The sequence below is a fragment of the Mytilus californianus genome, unplaced genomic scaffold, assembly GCF_021869535.1.
Source record: "Mytilus californianus isolate M0D057914Y unplaced genomic scaffold, xbMytCali1.0.p SCAF_12, whole genome shotgun sequence".
Taxonomy (NCBI): Eukaryota; Metazoa; Mollusca; class Bivalvia; order Mytilida; family Mytilidae; genus Mytilus; species Mytilus californianus.
The window spans coordinates 27,113,076-27,130,054 of NW_026262604.1; the positions used below are offsets into that span (position 1 = coordinate 27,113,076).

A 16,979-nucleotide genomic window follows, 5' to 3' on the forward strand; every position below is an offset into this window, starting at 1 on the left:
TGCATATATGTTGGACTGAAATCAAACACAAAAGACATTTACAGTCTTATATGATGATTACTTAATTTATCAATCGAATAAACGACGTCGAATATTTTTGAAAGCATGTTTAAAATGTGCTCGCTACTACAGGAAGCTATAGATCATGAAATCGTGTACGTGATAAGATAATGCAATGACAGCAAATAACTGTTAAACATGATTTTGTGTTTTCAAGTTATTTCTTTTTTTTTACAATAACAGATTAAGAACTTTTTTTTACAATACTACATGCAAATGTTACACTTAGGGAAAGGACTATTCAGCAATAAAAACACTACTTCGGTAAAACATCAACGATACGATAATCAGAAATTTATTTATATTTAAAATGTAGCACGATTGATAACAAATCAATCAAACGGAGTTAACTGCTTTTTCTTCAGCACATTTCATTAGTAAGCAGTAAGCCATAGCTACACCTGAAAATGGAAGTTCCAAGTTAATGACTATTTTGGCGGGTGTGATTTTGCATTGCTTAACGACGTGTTTTGGTATTAATACATCCAACATTCATGTATTTGTTTATGATGTTTCGGTTGAATATATTGTTAAGTCTTATCGTTTGTGGTTTAAACTCTGTATGTTCGGTACATTTCACATATGTCGTATATGTTAGTATAGTTAATTTTCATTTTCCATGGATAAAGTATTGTATTAGCCAAACAATTATGACGTCGTCACAGCATTTCTTTTCTTTTAAAAAGACTTCTTTCAATACCGTTTTAATCATGATAATTGTTTGGACTAGTATTGTGAAATAATTGTATGAATTTCAAGATTATATATACGTTACAAAAATACGTCACTGTCTGTGATGTCCTGTGCTATCGTTAATGGAAGATGTTCGTTGTTATTCTGCGGTTTACATGTAGTAACGAATATTATATTATATATTTGTGCATTTCTCTGTGCTGAGTGTTCTTCCATTTGTTTGTGCTGTATTTCTGTCACGTTGTGTTGTCATTTTAGCAATATATTTTTTATATTGCCATGTAAGCGGGGGGTTTGGCTAGCAATAACAGCAGGTTCAACCCACCATATGTTTTTTAAAATGTCCTGTACCAAGTCAGGAATATGGCAGTTGTTATCAAATTGTTTCAATGTATGTTGGCGTTTGTTTTTGTTGCATAAACATAATAGCTAAATTCATCTAAGCTCACCTTTGTATGAGAGAGAATATTATAAATTATGTCACAACCCAAGTGCGCTCTAAAGAGCTGATATAACTGCCAGTTTAACGTTAACATGTTATTTGGAAAATATTGTTAATCATATAGTACATAATGTCATAATTGATACGTATTATCCCTTTTTATCATAATTATATATTAATATTACCTTCATAGTTTATACTCCAGGAGTCATCGCCTTAATGGTAACTTTCTGTCCTACGCCCAATTTGTTATACGTTACGACGCTTATTGAATAACTAGTATTTGGTTCTAAAAAAAAGAATACTTTAAGTTGGTTGTTTGAAATCCCAAAATCTTACCTCATGTTGTCTTGTAATACGCCGCATAGTTGACAAATTACACTTACACCTGGTGCAATTGTTAAAGACGTATGTGTAATATCTATGTAAGGCAGATTGGGATCTAAAGTTTAATCGATAGAACAATTCGAATTTAACCAAAATGTAGTTTATCCTTTTTTTTCAATATGATAAAGCGTTTGACTTTATGGGTGCTGGACAGAAAGAAAACAAAATATAAAATTAAAAACAATATGAGAGGATAGCTTTCTAGAAAATGATTAGAAACATGTTGGTCACACGACACGCTTTCTTGCTACACAAGTATATTTACTACACATTCATTTATAAAAAAAAAGTTATTTCACCTTGTATGGTTTAAAAGAATTTTTCAAAACAAAAAAATCAAATCAAATGCAACGTGTTCCTTTTAAAATGTTTCACATATTGACTGCATGAACACCGTAATTCCTTTAAAATCACGTGACCTATCGATAAACGGTCAACAAAAGATCGGTAAAATGAATTGATATATACTGCTAATATAAGATTTGAATACAGATTTTCTAACTGTCCAATTTGTATGATTTTTTTAATAATATTCCTTTTGGAACACTTGTTTCTTTTTTAAAAGAAATCGGAATATATTTCAAAATTTGAATTTGTTGTATCAGTTTAAAATGATTTTAAGTTTTTATCATGTTATTGTATTGATAAATTGTAATTTGTAAATAAGTATTTTCGCTTTAATAATTGAAAGACTTTTTGTCGGTTAAAAATAAACAACGTTTTGTTATACTATTAAAAATAGCTCTCGCCGCGATACAGCCTTTTGTGCTGATGCGGCGTAAAGCAATCACAAATCAATCAATTAGTCTAAATTTCCACCGATACCAACATAACCAGTAACGTAACAACGTTTTACGTTTTCTCTTAATTGTGTTGTTCTACATCTCTGGCATTCAAAACATTTTTTTTATCAGGGTATATTCAAGTCATCTGTGTAACAATAAAATATTACCTAAGTTATTGATTATGTGCATGATTCTGCTTGGTCCAAGGTCTTGTGTATATCTTAAACTTGACAGTTCCTTGCCATAAATTATTTTGTATCCACTTGCAGATCCAGCAAAGTCTGGCCATGCCCAAAATACTTTGATATATCCTTGATACGGTATTGCACGTAAATCTTTAACGACTGGGGGTAGCTCTGGAATAGAATAAAACCATCATATTAAAACTCTTAAAAGACATAAAACTAAAGTTTGAACACAACGAGCCCCACCAAAACAGGGGTTGATCTCATGTGCTCCGGAAGTTAGTTATTCAAACAGAATAAAATTTCGTGAAATGACGAATGCTGCACACATTTTTTTTTATTGATCAAAATTCGGACAAAGGATTCAATGTAGGAAAAGGTCAACTATTTCATTACAACAGACTAAAGACCCCTCAAGTTATTGCAATGATTCTCTTACTTGCAGATACCGGGAAATCGGCGTAAACGTCTTAAATTCTTGATATCGTAGATGTTCATCTCGCCCAACCGAAATGACGCACTTAACAAGGAAAGCGTACCTTAGACTAAAAATATATGAGAAAAACTTTACAATTCGTTGTACTAGACTTCCCCAGAACAATGGGTACGATATTGATATTTAATCAAACTAAATGTCATATTAATGTTTCTGAGATGGATGAACAGTTCAGCCTATATAGCTCACATTCCGTATTTTACTGTTTTATAGGAGATAAAGTGTGGTTGCAATAGGACCAAATGATGTTTACAATTTTAGAGCATTGTACGGCTTTCATAAATAAGCTAGCCCGTACCCATAAACACGTAACATAACCGTAAGTAGTAATCTAGTTGATTGAAACTGCGTGAACGTTATGGTCAATAGAATTAATACTAATGACTTACTGTTTTGACAAATCTCAGGTGATTCGTCTGAGTGGTCCCTACATTCGCTATCACCAGTGCATGCCATTCCATCAGGAATACACTGTATTCCATCGGCACATTTAGAGTACCCAGATATACACTGTCTGTCTTGTAAAATATAAAAGAGAATGACATATACATCTAAATAAAAATATTTCAATTTTAAAGTTTTGTTAATCCCCTTTGGCTAAATTTTGAGTGCTTTGTTGATTTGTGTAGCGGCAGCCACTACAATAAGATTATACATGATCGAAAAATAACATGTTTCCATATAAGTTCTTAAGTTTCCTCAACAATTTGTATGCAAATAGGTGAATCGTACACGGGTTTTTGCCTTGTGATTGTGTAATGATGATCTTTGGACTTTTAGTTTAAAAAACATAAGCGTCACATTCTTTTTTGAATTTGCCGTGTTCTGTATTTTGTATACTTTTTTATTTAACCTGAAAATTCAACCTCCAAGATGCTTCCCTTTATGCGGATTGACATATTTTTATACCCCAGACTCAATTTAAATACATAATTGACTAATTTTAATAGCATTAATATGCTAAGGTTTAAAATAAATGTAACAAGTTTGAAAGCACAGTTTTTGTGAGGTTTATGTAAAGGCTTGCACATTGACTGGTTTGTGAAGCAGCAATTTGCCAATTAGTTCAATAGTGACTTTGTTATTTTACTAATTTCGAACAAGAAATTAGCCTACAATTTCAATGAAATTGTCAATTTTCAACTTCCATTGATAAAAATAATCAAATTGAATAAGAAATGTTAATATCGTTTATTTTTTATGATTTATTATTTTAGTTCATGTATTTTATTTGTTGGGAACACAATTCAGTGTTTTATTCTTGTAAGTAAGATTAATGCAAGTAATTATTAGGTACATTGATTATCATTGATTTAAGATTGATTGATTGGTTGATTAATTAGTTTTTGCTTAACGCTGCCTCAGCACAAAAAGGCTTTATCGCAGCGATGAAATTAAAAAACACAAGAAGTTAAATATACCTGAAAACCATTAGTTATATGATTTTTCAACCGCAGTGAAATAGAGGCAGTTGTAGATATCTTAAGAAAGTAGAAAATTACATTTTTTTTACATAATTATATGGTTCTGTTAACCTTTTGATCAACTATGGCAAATATGCTTGACTAAGGAAATATACATCATTCTCCGATAAAAAAGACTTATGCTTAAGAAAACATAGTAAGAAAAAATACAAAATATGGGTTTCTGTAAAAGGACCGCGATACAGGGCGGGGATTTGGACGATCACTGGAAGAAACGGATGCATTTTGAATAGAAATCAAGCCTTGCAATGCCCCAGCAAAGGACTCTTAAAAGTTGTTGCCATAGTTCTTAACAAGTAGGATGTGTGTCACTGTCACTACACTAGGCGTTGAATTTAATGTCCCTATTCTGACCGGTCGTGGCTGCGAAATTATACATCCCGCAAGATAACGGACGACCTAATTTTGCCACGGTTCACTTTCGAAGGAAGAAGACCATATTTCAATCCCCCAGATACCTTCGTGGCCTCTTTACTTTGAACCCTCCAAGGGTGACTCGGGAATAGAAGTATGGTCACTTGGTCTTCTTCCGACCGGCAGTAAAACTCTTGCCAAAGTGGGGTGTCCGTTTGGCTGTGCGGGATGTACAAGTTTGCAGCCACGTCCGGTCAGAATGGGGACGTTAAATCCAATGCCTCTTTTAAAGGGAGTGCCACGCTCTCTGCACGTTAATAACCCTTGCTACAACTCTTTGATGGGTCCGTAGGTGGCCTGTTGCAAGGCAAAATTTCTGTCCCTATCCAATTTACCCTCATTTTCAAGTGGCAGTCCAAATTTCCCCGACCTTCATTCCGGATGGCCTCTATTACAAGACCTACCTATTGTATTTATTGTTAACTTGTTCTCGTCCTGAACATGCATGAAATATTTGCCACTGGACGGTAAGCAACCAACAATCAATCAATCAATCTTAACTTTGAACAAAATTTTGCATATAGCGTAGAATGAAAATGGGTTATATGTCCACTCCGGTTTACTATGTACAATGTAAATGAGGAATGAATTACTATTACTAGTATATCTTCAAAAGAATGGTGGAGAGTTGTGTTTTACAGTAAAAATTGTACGTTATATGATAAATTATTTTGTTTTTCTTTTTACGAATTTTATGTGATATTTAAGTTTTATTATTTATTAAAGCTCTATTTGGCTTCAAGTAGGCATGCAGTATCATTTACAAGTTTTCACTTTTTCTTTAAAATGGTTAAGCGAAATAGATATCGTGGATGAAGGGATGAGTTCTATTGTATGACATCAAACATGGCAAGGGTCATCTTTAAAAAGATATTCAGATCTTTTTGAGAATAATTGTATTATACCTTGAGTGCACAGTTCTGGGTTCTCGTCTGATTTGTCACTACAATACCACCAATTGTCACAGACACGCATTTCGTATATACACTCGACTCCATTGGCACACTTCCATAAACCATATTGACATTGACTGTCTGTTATGATATGTTAAAAGGATACATATAAAGATAAGTCACAGATAAGGATTGGATCACGCTGTGGAAGACAGGATTCCGGAAATTATATATATTTGCATTAACTTTTCTATCTAAAATGCTAACATCACAGTGTATCCTAAACTCTGACCGACAAAATGTCAGACAAAAATTCATTCGGTCAGACAGAAATTTCGAGATTTTTTAGTTGAAAATATAGTAGAAAAGGCCAAATTTCTTTTTCGGTCAGACAAACTCTAAAACAGTTTGGCACAGACTGAGTCGTCAAGTTTTTTTTTAGTTATTACAGCCGGGCTTCATAGTAATTGTGAAACTACTTGCTCTTGAGTGTATAATTGAATTGGTTGGTCATTCTAGAGAGTATATACAATCTAAGTCTCATGAATCATGCAATATTATTAAAACGGTTAACTTTTCTACCATTTACACAAATACTCCTCATTCAAAACTAACCTACACGTTGTTCTAACTTTGAAAAGAAAAGAATGGCCAACGTAGATTCAAATATCGTGTTTCAAGTAGAAATAAATGGAACTTTGTGAAAACACCACTCTGATTTACAGAAAACATTATCTGAAACGGACATTATGCAGATGTTTAAAAGAAGCTAGTATTATTCTTTAACTTCACGTTTCGTTATATAAATTTTGTCTTCTCACTGAATAATTCAATGTTTAGTGACTAAGATAAACGCATGTATCCCACTCAAAGTAAGGATACAAAAGACTCAGCTATTTCTAATTTAAATCTGGACTAACATCTACAAATTGACAATGAGGGTTTGTTGAAAAACAAAACCAACTAGAAAAGAGAGGATATCATCTTTCTTATTGTGAACCTTTCATTTCAATGTAGCGGCATTCCAGCATCATCTCCATATAAAGTATTTATCTCTCAGCTGATACGGTATTCGAGAGTTTGGGTTTCCCTCACAGGCACTTTTGTCAGAAATTTTTTTCCCTATATACCTTAATATAACACAAGGTACTTAACTCGCATTTTTGCCTTTAAAAAATGTCACCCGGTCACGAAATTCCTTTATATTTCGATTTCTCGGATGTCAACCCCACTAAAACTTGTTACACCGTAAACTTAAATTGAATTATCTACACAATGGTGTATAACACGCCAACCTTTGTTGTCGGAATCATCCGTAGCAGGCTTACCCAAGTATGTAACCCGTAATTATTTTGTCTACCTACACTCGATTGGAAACATAAGACTCGCATGATTGCAAGTGTACTTACTTGCGCACACCATGGCGAAAGAAGCAGACTCTTCCTACCCTTCAGGAGCACATGAGATCCTTTCGATTTTTTGGTGGGGGTTCATATTGCTTGGTCTATAGTTTTCTATTGTTATGTTGTATTTTGTACACGGTTGGTCTTTCGGTCGTTTTCGACTGACGAGTTTAACTATCTTTTGGTATCTCCTCTGCGTCTGGTGAAAGCATATGCATACTCTTTCAATCAAGAAACCACGAATAATCGTTTTACAAAATTATATCAATGAACCGAGTTATGATTTAGTGTCACAGTTGTTTTTGCGAAATGATTATGACGTTAGAAATTGATTCATCCACTTACCATTTTAAATCCGTTTATTTTCTATTTCATTTTTTATTTTAATTTTATTTGTTTTACTAACCCTTTGTACAATTTTGCGGTGCTTCATCACTGCCATCGGGGCAGGTCTGAAATCCATTACACATTTCAGCTTCATATACACAGTGAGTACCATCATCACACTTCCTTGCGTTTGCACCGCAATCTGCATCTGCAAAAAAGTATACATATAATACATATATATATATATCAGATTGGATTTCTTCCTGGTACACGATATCGAGTAAGCAAGAAGGCATAAAATATATCGCAAATAATTGATCATTATTTAACAATGAGCAATTACAATCTCGCAATACATACCAGGTATTTGTCAGCTGCATTTATAAAACTTTTAATATTTCGAAGAAAAAAAAGGGTTTTTTACACTAGGAATATATTACCGTAGCTATATTTGGCAAAATCTTTCGGAATTTCAGGTCATCAGTGCACTTTAACGTTGTGTTTTATTTGGTCTGGCTTTAATTCAGGCGTATTGCGTACATAATCGAAAGCCTGGAATCTTTGATGAGGTTATTTACACGTCATATTTTATACTATTTACTTGTTAACATTAAGATTTTAATTATTCTTTACTTTGAATGTTTTCAAAGAAGAAGTCTAATCTCAAGGAAGTAAAAGAGGGACGAAAGATACCAGAGGGACAGGGAAAAGTAAACTGCACTGACCTTTACAAAATTCTTCGTCCATATCAGAGCCATCATTGCAATGATTACGCCAAGTAATATCCCGACACATAGCATCTACCCTAAAGCATTGTTGTCCATCACGACATTTTATGTATCCATCCAAACATTTATAGTCTGAAATAAAGAACTATACATCTGTCAAAAAATGGAACAAGGACTTTTAAAGAAAGGGTAACATAATAAAAAATGACAATGAAAGGGCAAAAATTGACTTAATATCGAAGTACGATTAATTATCGACAATTTATTTCTATAATGGTTTTCTTAAGTCTAAAGCTTAACGTTCCTCTTTATTACTGCGATATAGAGAAGGTTTGATGTGTGTAGAAAACGAGAAACTAACATGCAAAGGAGTAACCATATAACTTCAAGGAGAGGGGGATGGTTATGATATGAAATCAGACTTAGAAAAATAGTTATTATACGATTGCACGTGCTTGCGTCTTTGCCTGTATATTTATATTTATATTAATGTTTACTTCAGGTCCTACAAACTACGGAATTCTTGATGATTATTTCGATGACGTCTAGTCTATGAAGTCCATAAATTGTAAACTATTTTTTAATGTTATTTGCAGAAAAGATCAATTGTGTTATTTCTAGATGCCGTATTTGTCATATTAGAATAACACATACAAGAATATTACCACAATGTTTACCTAACGATTGCAAGTATACCATTAAACATGTTACTTTTACAAATTATGACTTGGATGAGAGAGCTGTCTCATTGGCACTCATACCACATCTTCTTATATCTATTTAAGATAATGTATTGATTTTTCTAGAAAACATTGTAATGCAAATAACTTGTATGATGTATTCAATATTATTCATGTTCAAATAATTGTTTAATTATGAAAATGAATTCCAAAAAAATCCAAATATAAACAAGATGTACAAGTTTAAAATGATATTGGTTTTTATCACATTATCTTTTTGTTGAATTTTATTTGTAAATAAGTAATTTCGTTTAAAGTTTTAGTAAATTGAAATACTTTTTTTCTGCTTTCTAAAATTGTTTTTTGTTTTAATATTTGAAATTGCGTTCGTCGCTATATAGCTGATGGCCTTAGTGAATATCTCTGAGGTTGATCAAATATTTTTCTATTATGGTTGTGGCCTGTTATCTATTTCTTGCATGAATAGATATTTCTTGTATCACACTGCACAGAGTGTGATACGATCATCTGCGTTAATTTGATTGGATGATCATCATCACAAGAAGATATTACGGCAATTCCAATGGTTATTCGTTAGGGTAAATGATGACTTTCAAAGGCTACATTTTGTCGATGGCAACGGACATTGTGATTTCTTCAATAATATACAAAACATTCAAACATTTCACCTGACAATCTTCTTTTTGTCAAATTTTATTTCCTTCCGAAGCGTACAAAAAGTGTTAAAATGTCTGATGTTGAAGTTTGACACCGGAAAAGGACATATGGCGTCATACTGGTATATGCAAAAGGCTAGATCGACATTTCGCGGAATTTTTCATTTCAGACATTCAAGAGTGCTGACCATAAGAGAAACAGGTCTAACAACTCATTTAATTCAATTTAATGATAAACGAGCCTTCGGTTAGTTATGTTTACTATTTATATTAGATGACAAGAGTTGATATCAATTAATATCCAATTTTTACAAAGTTGTTAAATCTGTTTCTCTTATGTTGAAATTAAATAACTCGAGTTGATATCAAGCGATATCCCATTCTCACTCGTTATGAAAACACATATAAGTATCAAACCCAAACGCTAACAATTGTATAACGGAATTTAGTTAGAACAAAAATAAAATAAGACAAACTAAAAAAATCATTGCAGGAAACGTAAAAAAAAGATCAAAAAAAGCAAACACTCAAAAACAAATTATACTTTTTGCCTATGTACTCCTTTCAAATATGAACACGAAGTCAGATGACCATAGATGATAAGCAGATCCTACTTTCTATACATATATATTCCCTTGAATTTACCTTGACAGAAATCTTCATCCTCATCGCTACCATCCGTACAGTCTACTTCTCCGTCACAAAACTGGTGTCTGTACAGACATTGGAATCCGTTAGCACACTTTGTTCTATATTTTGAACATGTATATTCTGAAACATATTGATACACATTACAATAAATAAAAGTTCTCAAATGTTTTTTTTTTTAATTATATGATAGATTACAAAAAAGTAATCTATAGGGAGCACAAAAACTAAGCAAGAGGCTCTTAAGGACGGACCATTATCGCTCATCTGTCTTTGTATTGTTGATAATTTCTTTTTCAATTTCAAGTTTCTACTTATATAAACGGTTTTTAAGTATAAGAAATCGTTTCATGGCAATAACTTCTTACACGGTTTCGTTAATATTTGGCATTTTTTGTAGATCTTGTACTGTAGATAATTTTTGCTTTTTATGTTTCTACTAATCTATTAGATTTTGAGAATATGCCAAACATTATAAAATAAGTCTAAAATTGTCCTTCCCATACTAATCATTTGTCTATAAAATTCCAGACAATTCTTTAAGGTTTTACTGATCAGTACGGTTTGAAAATAATAGATTTTAAAGTTCAAAATTTATTAAAAAAAATCATTTTATGCCAATAATTTTTTAAATGGTTTCGTGAGTATTTGGCATTTTTGTAGATCTTGTATTGTAGATATTTTTTGCTTTTTCTGTGTCTACTGATCTATTAGGTTATGCCAAAAATTGTAAAATAAGTCATAATTGTCCATTCACGGAAATAACATACTAATCATTTGTCAATAAAATTCGCATTTTGAGGGAACTTGTGAGCTTATTAATTTGTTCCAAATGGGTCAAATAATGGTCATTATCGTACTCCCTCATTTTTTTCAAATTACTCGAAACATTTTGTCATAGACAATCGCATACCTGTACAATTGGCCTCATCAGAAAGGTCAGCACAGTCCGTCTTTCCGTCACACCACTCATTCAGCCAGACACAATCGTTATAATCAGTACTACAATGTTTGATCATAACGAAATTACACGTATCATCATCTGCAACAAAATAAAGAAAACATGACTTTAACGTGTCTTATCGTTGTTGGTATTATTATACACCGTAGGATATAATGTTTTTAACCCGTCCGTCCGTCCATCCGTCACTCCCGTTCTTGTCATCACAACTCTCTGGAACCGCAAAACAGAATTTCATAAAACTTTGTAGATAATAAGGACATACTATGTAGAAATGCATATCGACAGGAAATTATGATTCAATTTTTTATTCTAGGAGTTATGCCCCTTCGAACTTAGAATTTTGGCCGAAATATACTAGCGCAACAGTTTGTCATCGGAACTCCTCTGAAACCACATAATAGAACTGTCTTCCCATATTCCTCTTATCGTTTCAAAGCAAATACATAGCCAGATGAACATACGGGTTATGTGTGTAGTCTTGTTTTAATTACTGTATATTTAAGGCAAGCATGCTCCTTGTTGATGTCGGTTATATTATTTTTATAATATTTAGCTCTATATTTTATATCAAATAGCATTAACGTATTTACGCAACTCAGCAACTCTCTTTTATTATCAAATACACAGGAAGTTACAATCCTAAAAAGTCTGATTTAAAAATTTCGCAAAAGATGTTTATAGAAAATATTTCTTAACAGCATACATAAAAACAAAAGAACTTACGTGTCCCACCCAATATTCCCATTCCAATACTTAAATAGTAAGAGCACAGTAATTAAGTATTAAGACCGGCAGTAAAATCCTCGCCAAAGTTGGGCGTTCGTATGGTTGTACAAATTCGCAGCCACGTCCGGTCAGAATGGGGACGTTAAATCTGATGCCTCGTGTATAGAGAGTGCCACGCTCTTTGCACGTTGGGAACTCATGCAACAACTCTTTGAGGGGTCCGAAGGCGGCCTGTCACAAGACTAAAAGTCCCTATCCAATATACCTTCATTTTCCAGTTACAATTCAAATTTCCCCGACCTTCATCCCGGACAGCTTCTGTTAGGGACCTACCTATTGCATTTATAGTTAATTTGTTCCCGTCCTGAACATGCGTGACATATTTGCTACTGGATGTTAAGCAACCAACCAACAATCAATCAATCAATCCAACATGTCCAAGGCATATTACACCTATGTTTAATCCTTGCTATCTTGTGAATTAGCGGATATATTACGTCGCAGGTGTAAACTTCCGAAAGTACACCAGCAGCAAGAGAACGCTTTTTATGTGATATTAAAATCATGGCTTACATGTTCTTGCAATTGCCAACACCATTGTAGTCAGTATTAATATCTTCAGGTTTCTTGATCCCATCATAGTTGTGAACTTGTCCACCTATAAAATAATAGAAAGCTTAATATTAATGACGTCAGGTGTTCCTTAAATTTTTTAGAAGAAAATAAAAGGTTAAAAAATGACCACATCTCCTTTTTTGTTGATGGCACAAAACTTTAAACAAAATGGAGTCAATTGGAATAATACTCTAGATGAAGGACAGACTTCCCATGTTAGAAATACATTATACCTAATTGTATGGTTAAAAGTTCATGACAAAATGCCAAAAAGTAAATAGTTGAGATAGTAAACATACTTACCTGAATACTGTGGATTCATTTATTGTCGAGGATTAAGAAAACTTTTTTTACTACCAAATGTACTTGGTTGACCTATATTTATGAAATCTATGAAAACTGGTATCCCACGAAAATTGATGAATCCACAGTGTGTAACAGTAGATATGGTTAAGTAAATTACAGTGTTAAAAATAAAGACCTGATGTTTAGAGAAGGAATAATAGAGACACAAGGATGTAACAGGTCAGGTTTAAAAGATTAAGAATACTTTATACCTTGACCTATAATGGTTTACTTTTATAAATTGTAACTTGGATGGAGAAGTGTCTCGTTGGCACTCATACCACATCTTCCTATATCTACTTATAAAAACAAAACAAATATTCTAAATGTGCCTCCTATAAAAGAAAATCTTCGAAGCTAGAAATTTTGTGATGTTTATCATTCTTATTAAAGAACCGAGGCATGTTGCAAAAAGGTAGAGCCAGTTTTCCTTTTTTTTTTTGTCTCCACATAGGGTCAAATGCTTTTGTTTTTATTTTGTTTAACTGGAGTCAAATATGAGGATCTAAATAAAACAGATTAAAGATTTCAAAATTAATTTAAACATATTTCTTTAATCTAATTATTATTTATCGTTAACCATTGATATTGATTGATATTAGACGATATCAAATGAACCATTCATACAATGGGTAGATCCTGAAGTAGAGGTTGACGTGGTGGATTTCAGGTTATGAAATTGTAGACTATAAAAGAGTTGTTGCAAGGGTCCAAAGCGTACAAAGAGCGTGGAACTCTACACGTGTACAATGCCAGTCGGGAAAAGGAAGAGAGATGATTAAATTACTATACGTCTTGGGGTTCATCAATGTTAAAGACAGTTTTGATATATCGCAATTTTACATTATTCGAAAAAAGTGCATTTAAAAACCATCAGAAAACAACTGAATCGGTTTCAGTTGGACCCATTAAATAAAAACAAAAGCTAAATAAATAAAAAAAAAACAAAAAACACAAAAAAGAAACAGGAATATAAACATCGCAATAATTTCTGAATTTACAGTAACAAATTTATTTCACAATGCAGACCAACACCAACCACAAACAGCCGATACCATCTACAGACATCAACGAACAACATATGGTCAACAAAACTCGAACTTGTAAAGGTACACAATGTGGCAATGTGCGAGAGCTGTCTACATATTGCTGAAGTGTGGTATACAATATGTAGGACAAACAGGACGGTATTTTTTTTAAACGAACACAGGAACAACTATACCTCTTCCGAAAACCTTAGAAATTCAAAAGTATAATTTACCAACATTTAGGTAAACACAACCAGAATATTAAATTTATAAGATCCCAACCACTCGAAACGATCCAGAAACAACAAGGTCAATCGCTTAAACAATTTGAAGATTCGCTTAAAATTATCGAACTGTCTTGGATTAATCGACTGCAGACAGCATACACCTGGGTCTAAATGACAATATACTTGGTCAAGGGACATATCTTAAACTTCTTCTATTGATATCATGAATATTTTTGATAAAACACAACGTAATAATAGGTCTTATGACAAACGTATTAATCGAAATCAACGAATTAAACATCGTATAAATTATACACTTGATGATCTATTTATATTTAAAAACAATGGTAGGTATCAGCTATTATGTAGACTGGGTCAAATACAAATTAGTAAATTACATAATATTTTCAAGGAGTGTGACAAAGTCTCGTTCTTCAGCCCACTGTAAGAATATTTGCGTATAATTACAGCTTTTTGCCACCATAGGTTGTTCCCGCGTATCGATAAACCTGAGGATCATAAACGGTAGTTTCTGAAAATTAAATATATTAACAGCGGTATTGATTTCATCATTTTATCGAGTATATTTAATGGCTCTACCATTCAAAACTTTACACCTCCCTATTTTGATAAAACAGAACCACCTATTATTTCGTATACATACAAAAAAAACCAGCAGAAATTTAATTTTTAATTATACGTCAGTCACATCAGACGTAGATGTAGAAAATAAAACTCATCTAACTTAAAAATGTGAATCGTCGAATTTTAGATATGATCCATATGGCCATGTTATTACGGGGGACCTCAATATCATTCAAGGGGGTCTCATTGGGGGGTTCTGATCCCGGATCCCGATTACTGTTTTGTCAGATTCCCGTATCCCGCTTACACTATGTACGTAAGCAATTCTCATTTTTTTGTAATTTCCCGTGTTCTGCTAGACTTCATTTCCCGTTTTCACGGCACAATAATTTGACTTTCACGTGTCACGCTTACAAAAAATCGGCAATCCCGGGTCACGCTTAGACCCCAATGAGACCCACATTCAAGACCGAGAGGTTAAAAACTATTTGAAAAAGGACCAAAATATCGTCCTCCATCTAAAATAGAATGGAAACAGTGTCGTTAGGTCACAAAAGACGCTCTTTCTTCGTATTGTAAAAATTGGTGTAAACGGGAAAAATCTGATAAAAAATCCGTTGATTCTTATTTAAATAAATGTATGAATGTTGTGGATATTCGAATATCAAATTTTGAAAATAATTCAGAAATAAAAGAGTACTAATACGCCTATTTCTAGAATAAGAAACAAACTTCAAGAACTTTCAAAGCGGTTGGTAATTGTACCGGCCGACAAAGCAGCCAACAATGTGGTGGTGGTATGCCGTAAATACTACATGGACGTTCTTAAGAATGAAATTTTAAATTCATCTACATTCAAGTCCGTGCGCTCCACAGAGAGTCATATAGTAAACAACCATATCATAACCACATCACAGCTAAAGGCCTCTTTTGAACATTTGAAGGTCCCTACTATGCATTGGTTACCAAAACTACACACACAAAAAACAACCAAAAAACCAGTAAAATATCCTTTCATCTCGGCCTATAGTAAGTGTTCTATAACAAATCTTTCAGTGCTCATTACTAGTTCCTTAACTACCATCAAAGAAATTATCATTAACTTTTGTAATAAAATATATGAAAATAGTGGAATTATGTTTTAGATAAATTGCGTGCTTTTGATGGTACTTTTGAGATTCTGTTGACAGTTTTGACTTTTTTCAACTCTTTACACTACACTTCCACACAATCTTATCAAACAAAAGTTTTCCTATTTAATTAAATGGTCGTTTGGTAAATCTAAATGCAAAAATATTTGCTGCAACTCATTTGAAGCATTCTTCTCTAATGAGAAAGGTAAATATGCTAGATATACTTACTGGAGGTGTGATGAGATGATTGCTTTTAATTGATAAATTCAACAACACTTGCAGTTATCTTGATGATTTTTGTTCGTTAAATTATCAAGATCTTTCTAAATATACTTCCGAATAGCTGTCCTTTCCTAGATTTAGATATTTCAGTTTTACACGGGAAACTTTTTACTAAAATTTACGACAAAGGGACGATTTATCGTTCCCTATTGTTAATTTTTCTTTTTTTGGATGGTGATGTTCCAATGGCACCATCTTCGGTGTTTATATATCATAACTCGTTCGCTATGCCCGTGTCTGTTGTGACGTTTTGGATTTTAATGAACGTAATCTATGTACTACTTGTAAATTATTTAGTCAGGGATTTCGTTACCACAAATTACTTAAAACCTTTACTAATTTCTTCCATAGATATACAGATTTGGTTTTGAAGTTTGGTTACCTGTAGAAAAAACTTATTTCAAACGGGATAGCACCTCCTCATTTTTAAGGAGATGTTTTTTTACCGAGCCAGGAAATTTTAAAACGATCCGGGTAAACTTATCGATCCTTTAAATAAACTTATTCTAAAAGGTTGCCAATTCAACACTGTAATTAGATCTTTGAATATTGAATTTATTTGTATTAACATTGACTTTTTTATCAATAAATTAAAAGCAAACTAAATATTATTGTTAATAAAATGAGAATAGAAATGGGGAATATGTCAGAGACAACAACCGGAGGCCACCAATGGGTCTTCAACGCAGCGAGAAAATCCCGCACCCGCAGGTGGTCCTCAGCCGGTCCCTAAATAAAATTGTTTACTAGTTCAGTGAAAATGGACGTCAAA

General features: G+C 32.9%; 1 protein-coding gene across 2 annotated transcripts in view; it reads right to left on the reverse strand.

Annotated features, from left to right (window-relative positions):
- Positions 1 to 339: 339 nt before the first annotated feature.
- The window catches only part of LOC127721615 (sortilin-related receptor-like), a 299,694-nt gene continuing 283,054 nt past the window's right edge, over positions 340 to 16,979 (reverse strand). The window contains exons 2-11 of one of the 2 annotated variants that reach the window (XM_052228397.1): positions 12,566 to 12,650; positions 11,216 to 11,344; positions 10,300 to 10,425; positions 8,295 to 8,429; positions 7,649 to 7,777; positions 5,852 to 5,980; positions 3,438 to 3,566; positions 2,535 to 2,723; positions 1,381 to 1,484; positions 340 to 461 (exon numbers count right to left, since the gene is read on the reverse strand). In XM_052228397.1, the coding sequence (XP_052084357.1) occupies positions 1,390 to 1,484; positions 2,535 to 2,723; positions 3,438 to 3,566; positions 5,852 to 5,980; positions 7,649 to 7,777; positions 8,295 to 8,429; positions 10,300 to 10,425; positions 11,216 to 11,344; positions 12,566 to 12,632 (1,128 nt within the window). In that variant the 5' untranslated portion in view covers positions 12,633 to 12,650 and the 3' untranslated portion in view covers positions 340 to 461; positions 1,381 to 1,389. The remainder of the gene's footprint in view (positions 462 to 1,380; positions 1,485 to 2,534; positions 2,724 to 3,437; positions 3,567 to 5,851; positions 5,981 to 7,648; positions 7,778 to 8,294; positions 8,430 to 10,299; positions 10,426 to 11,215; positions 11,345 to 12,565; positions 12,651 to 16,979) is intronic. The other variant, XM_052228399.1, reaches the window with a different exon arrangement.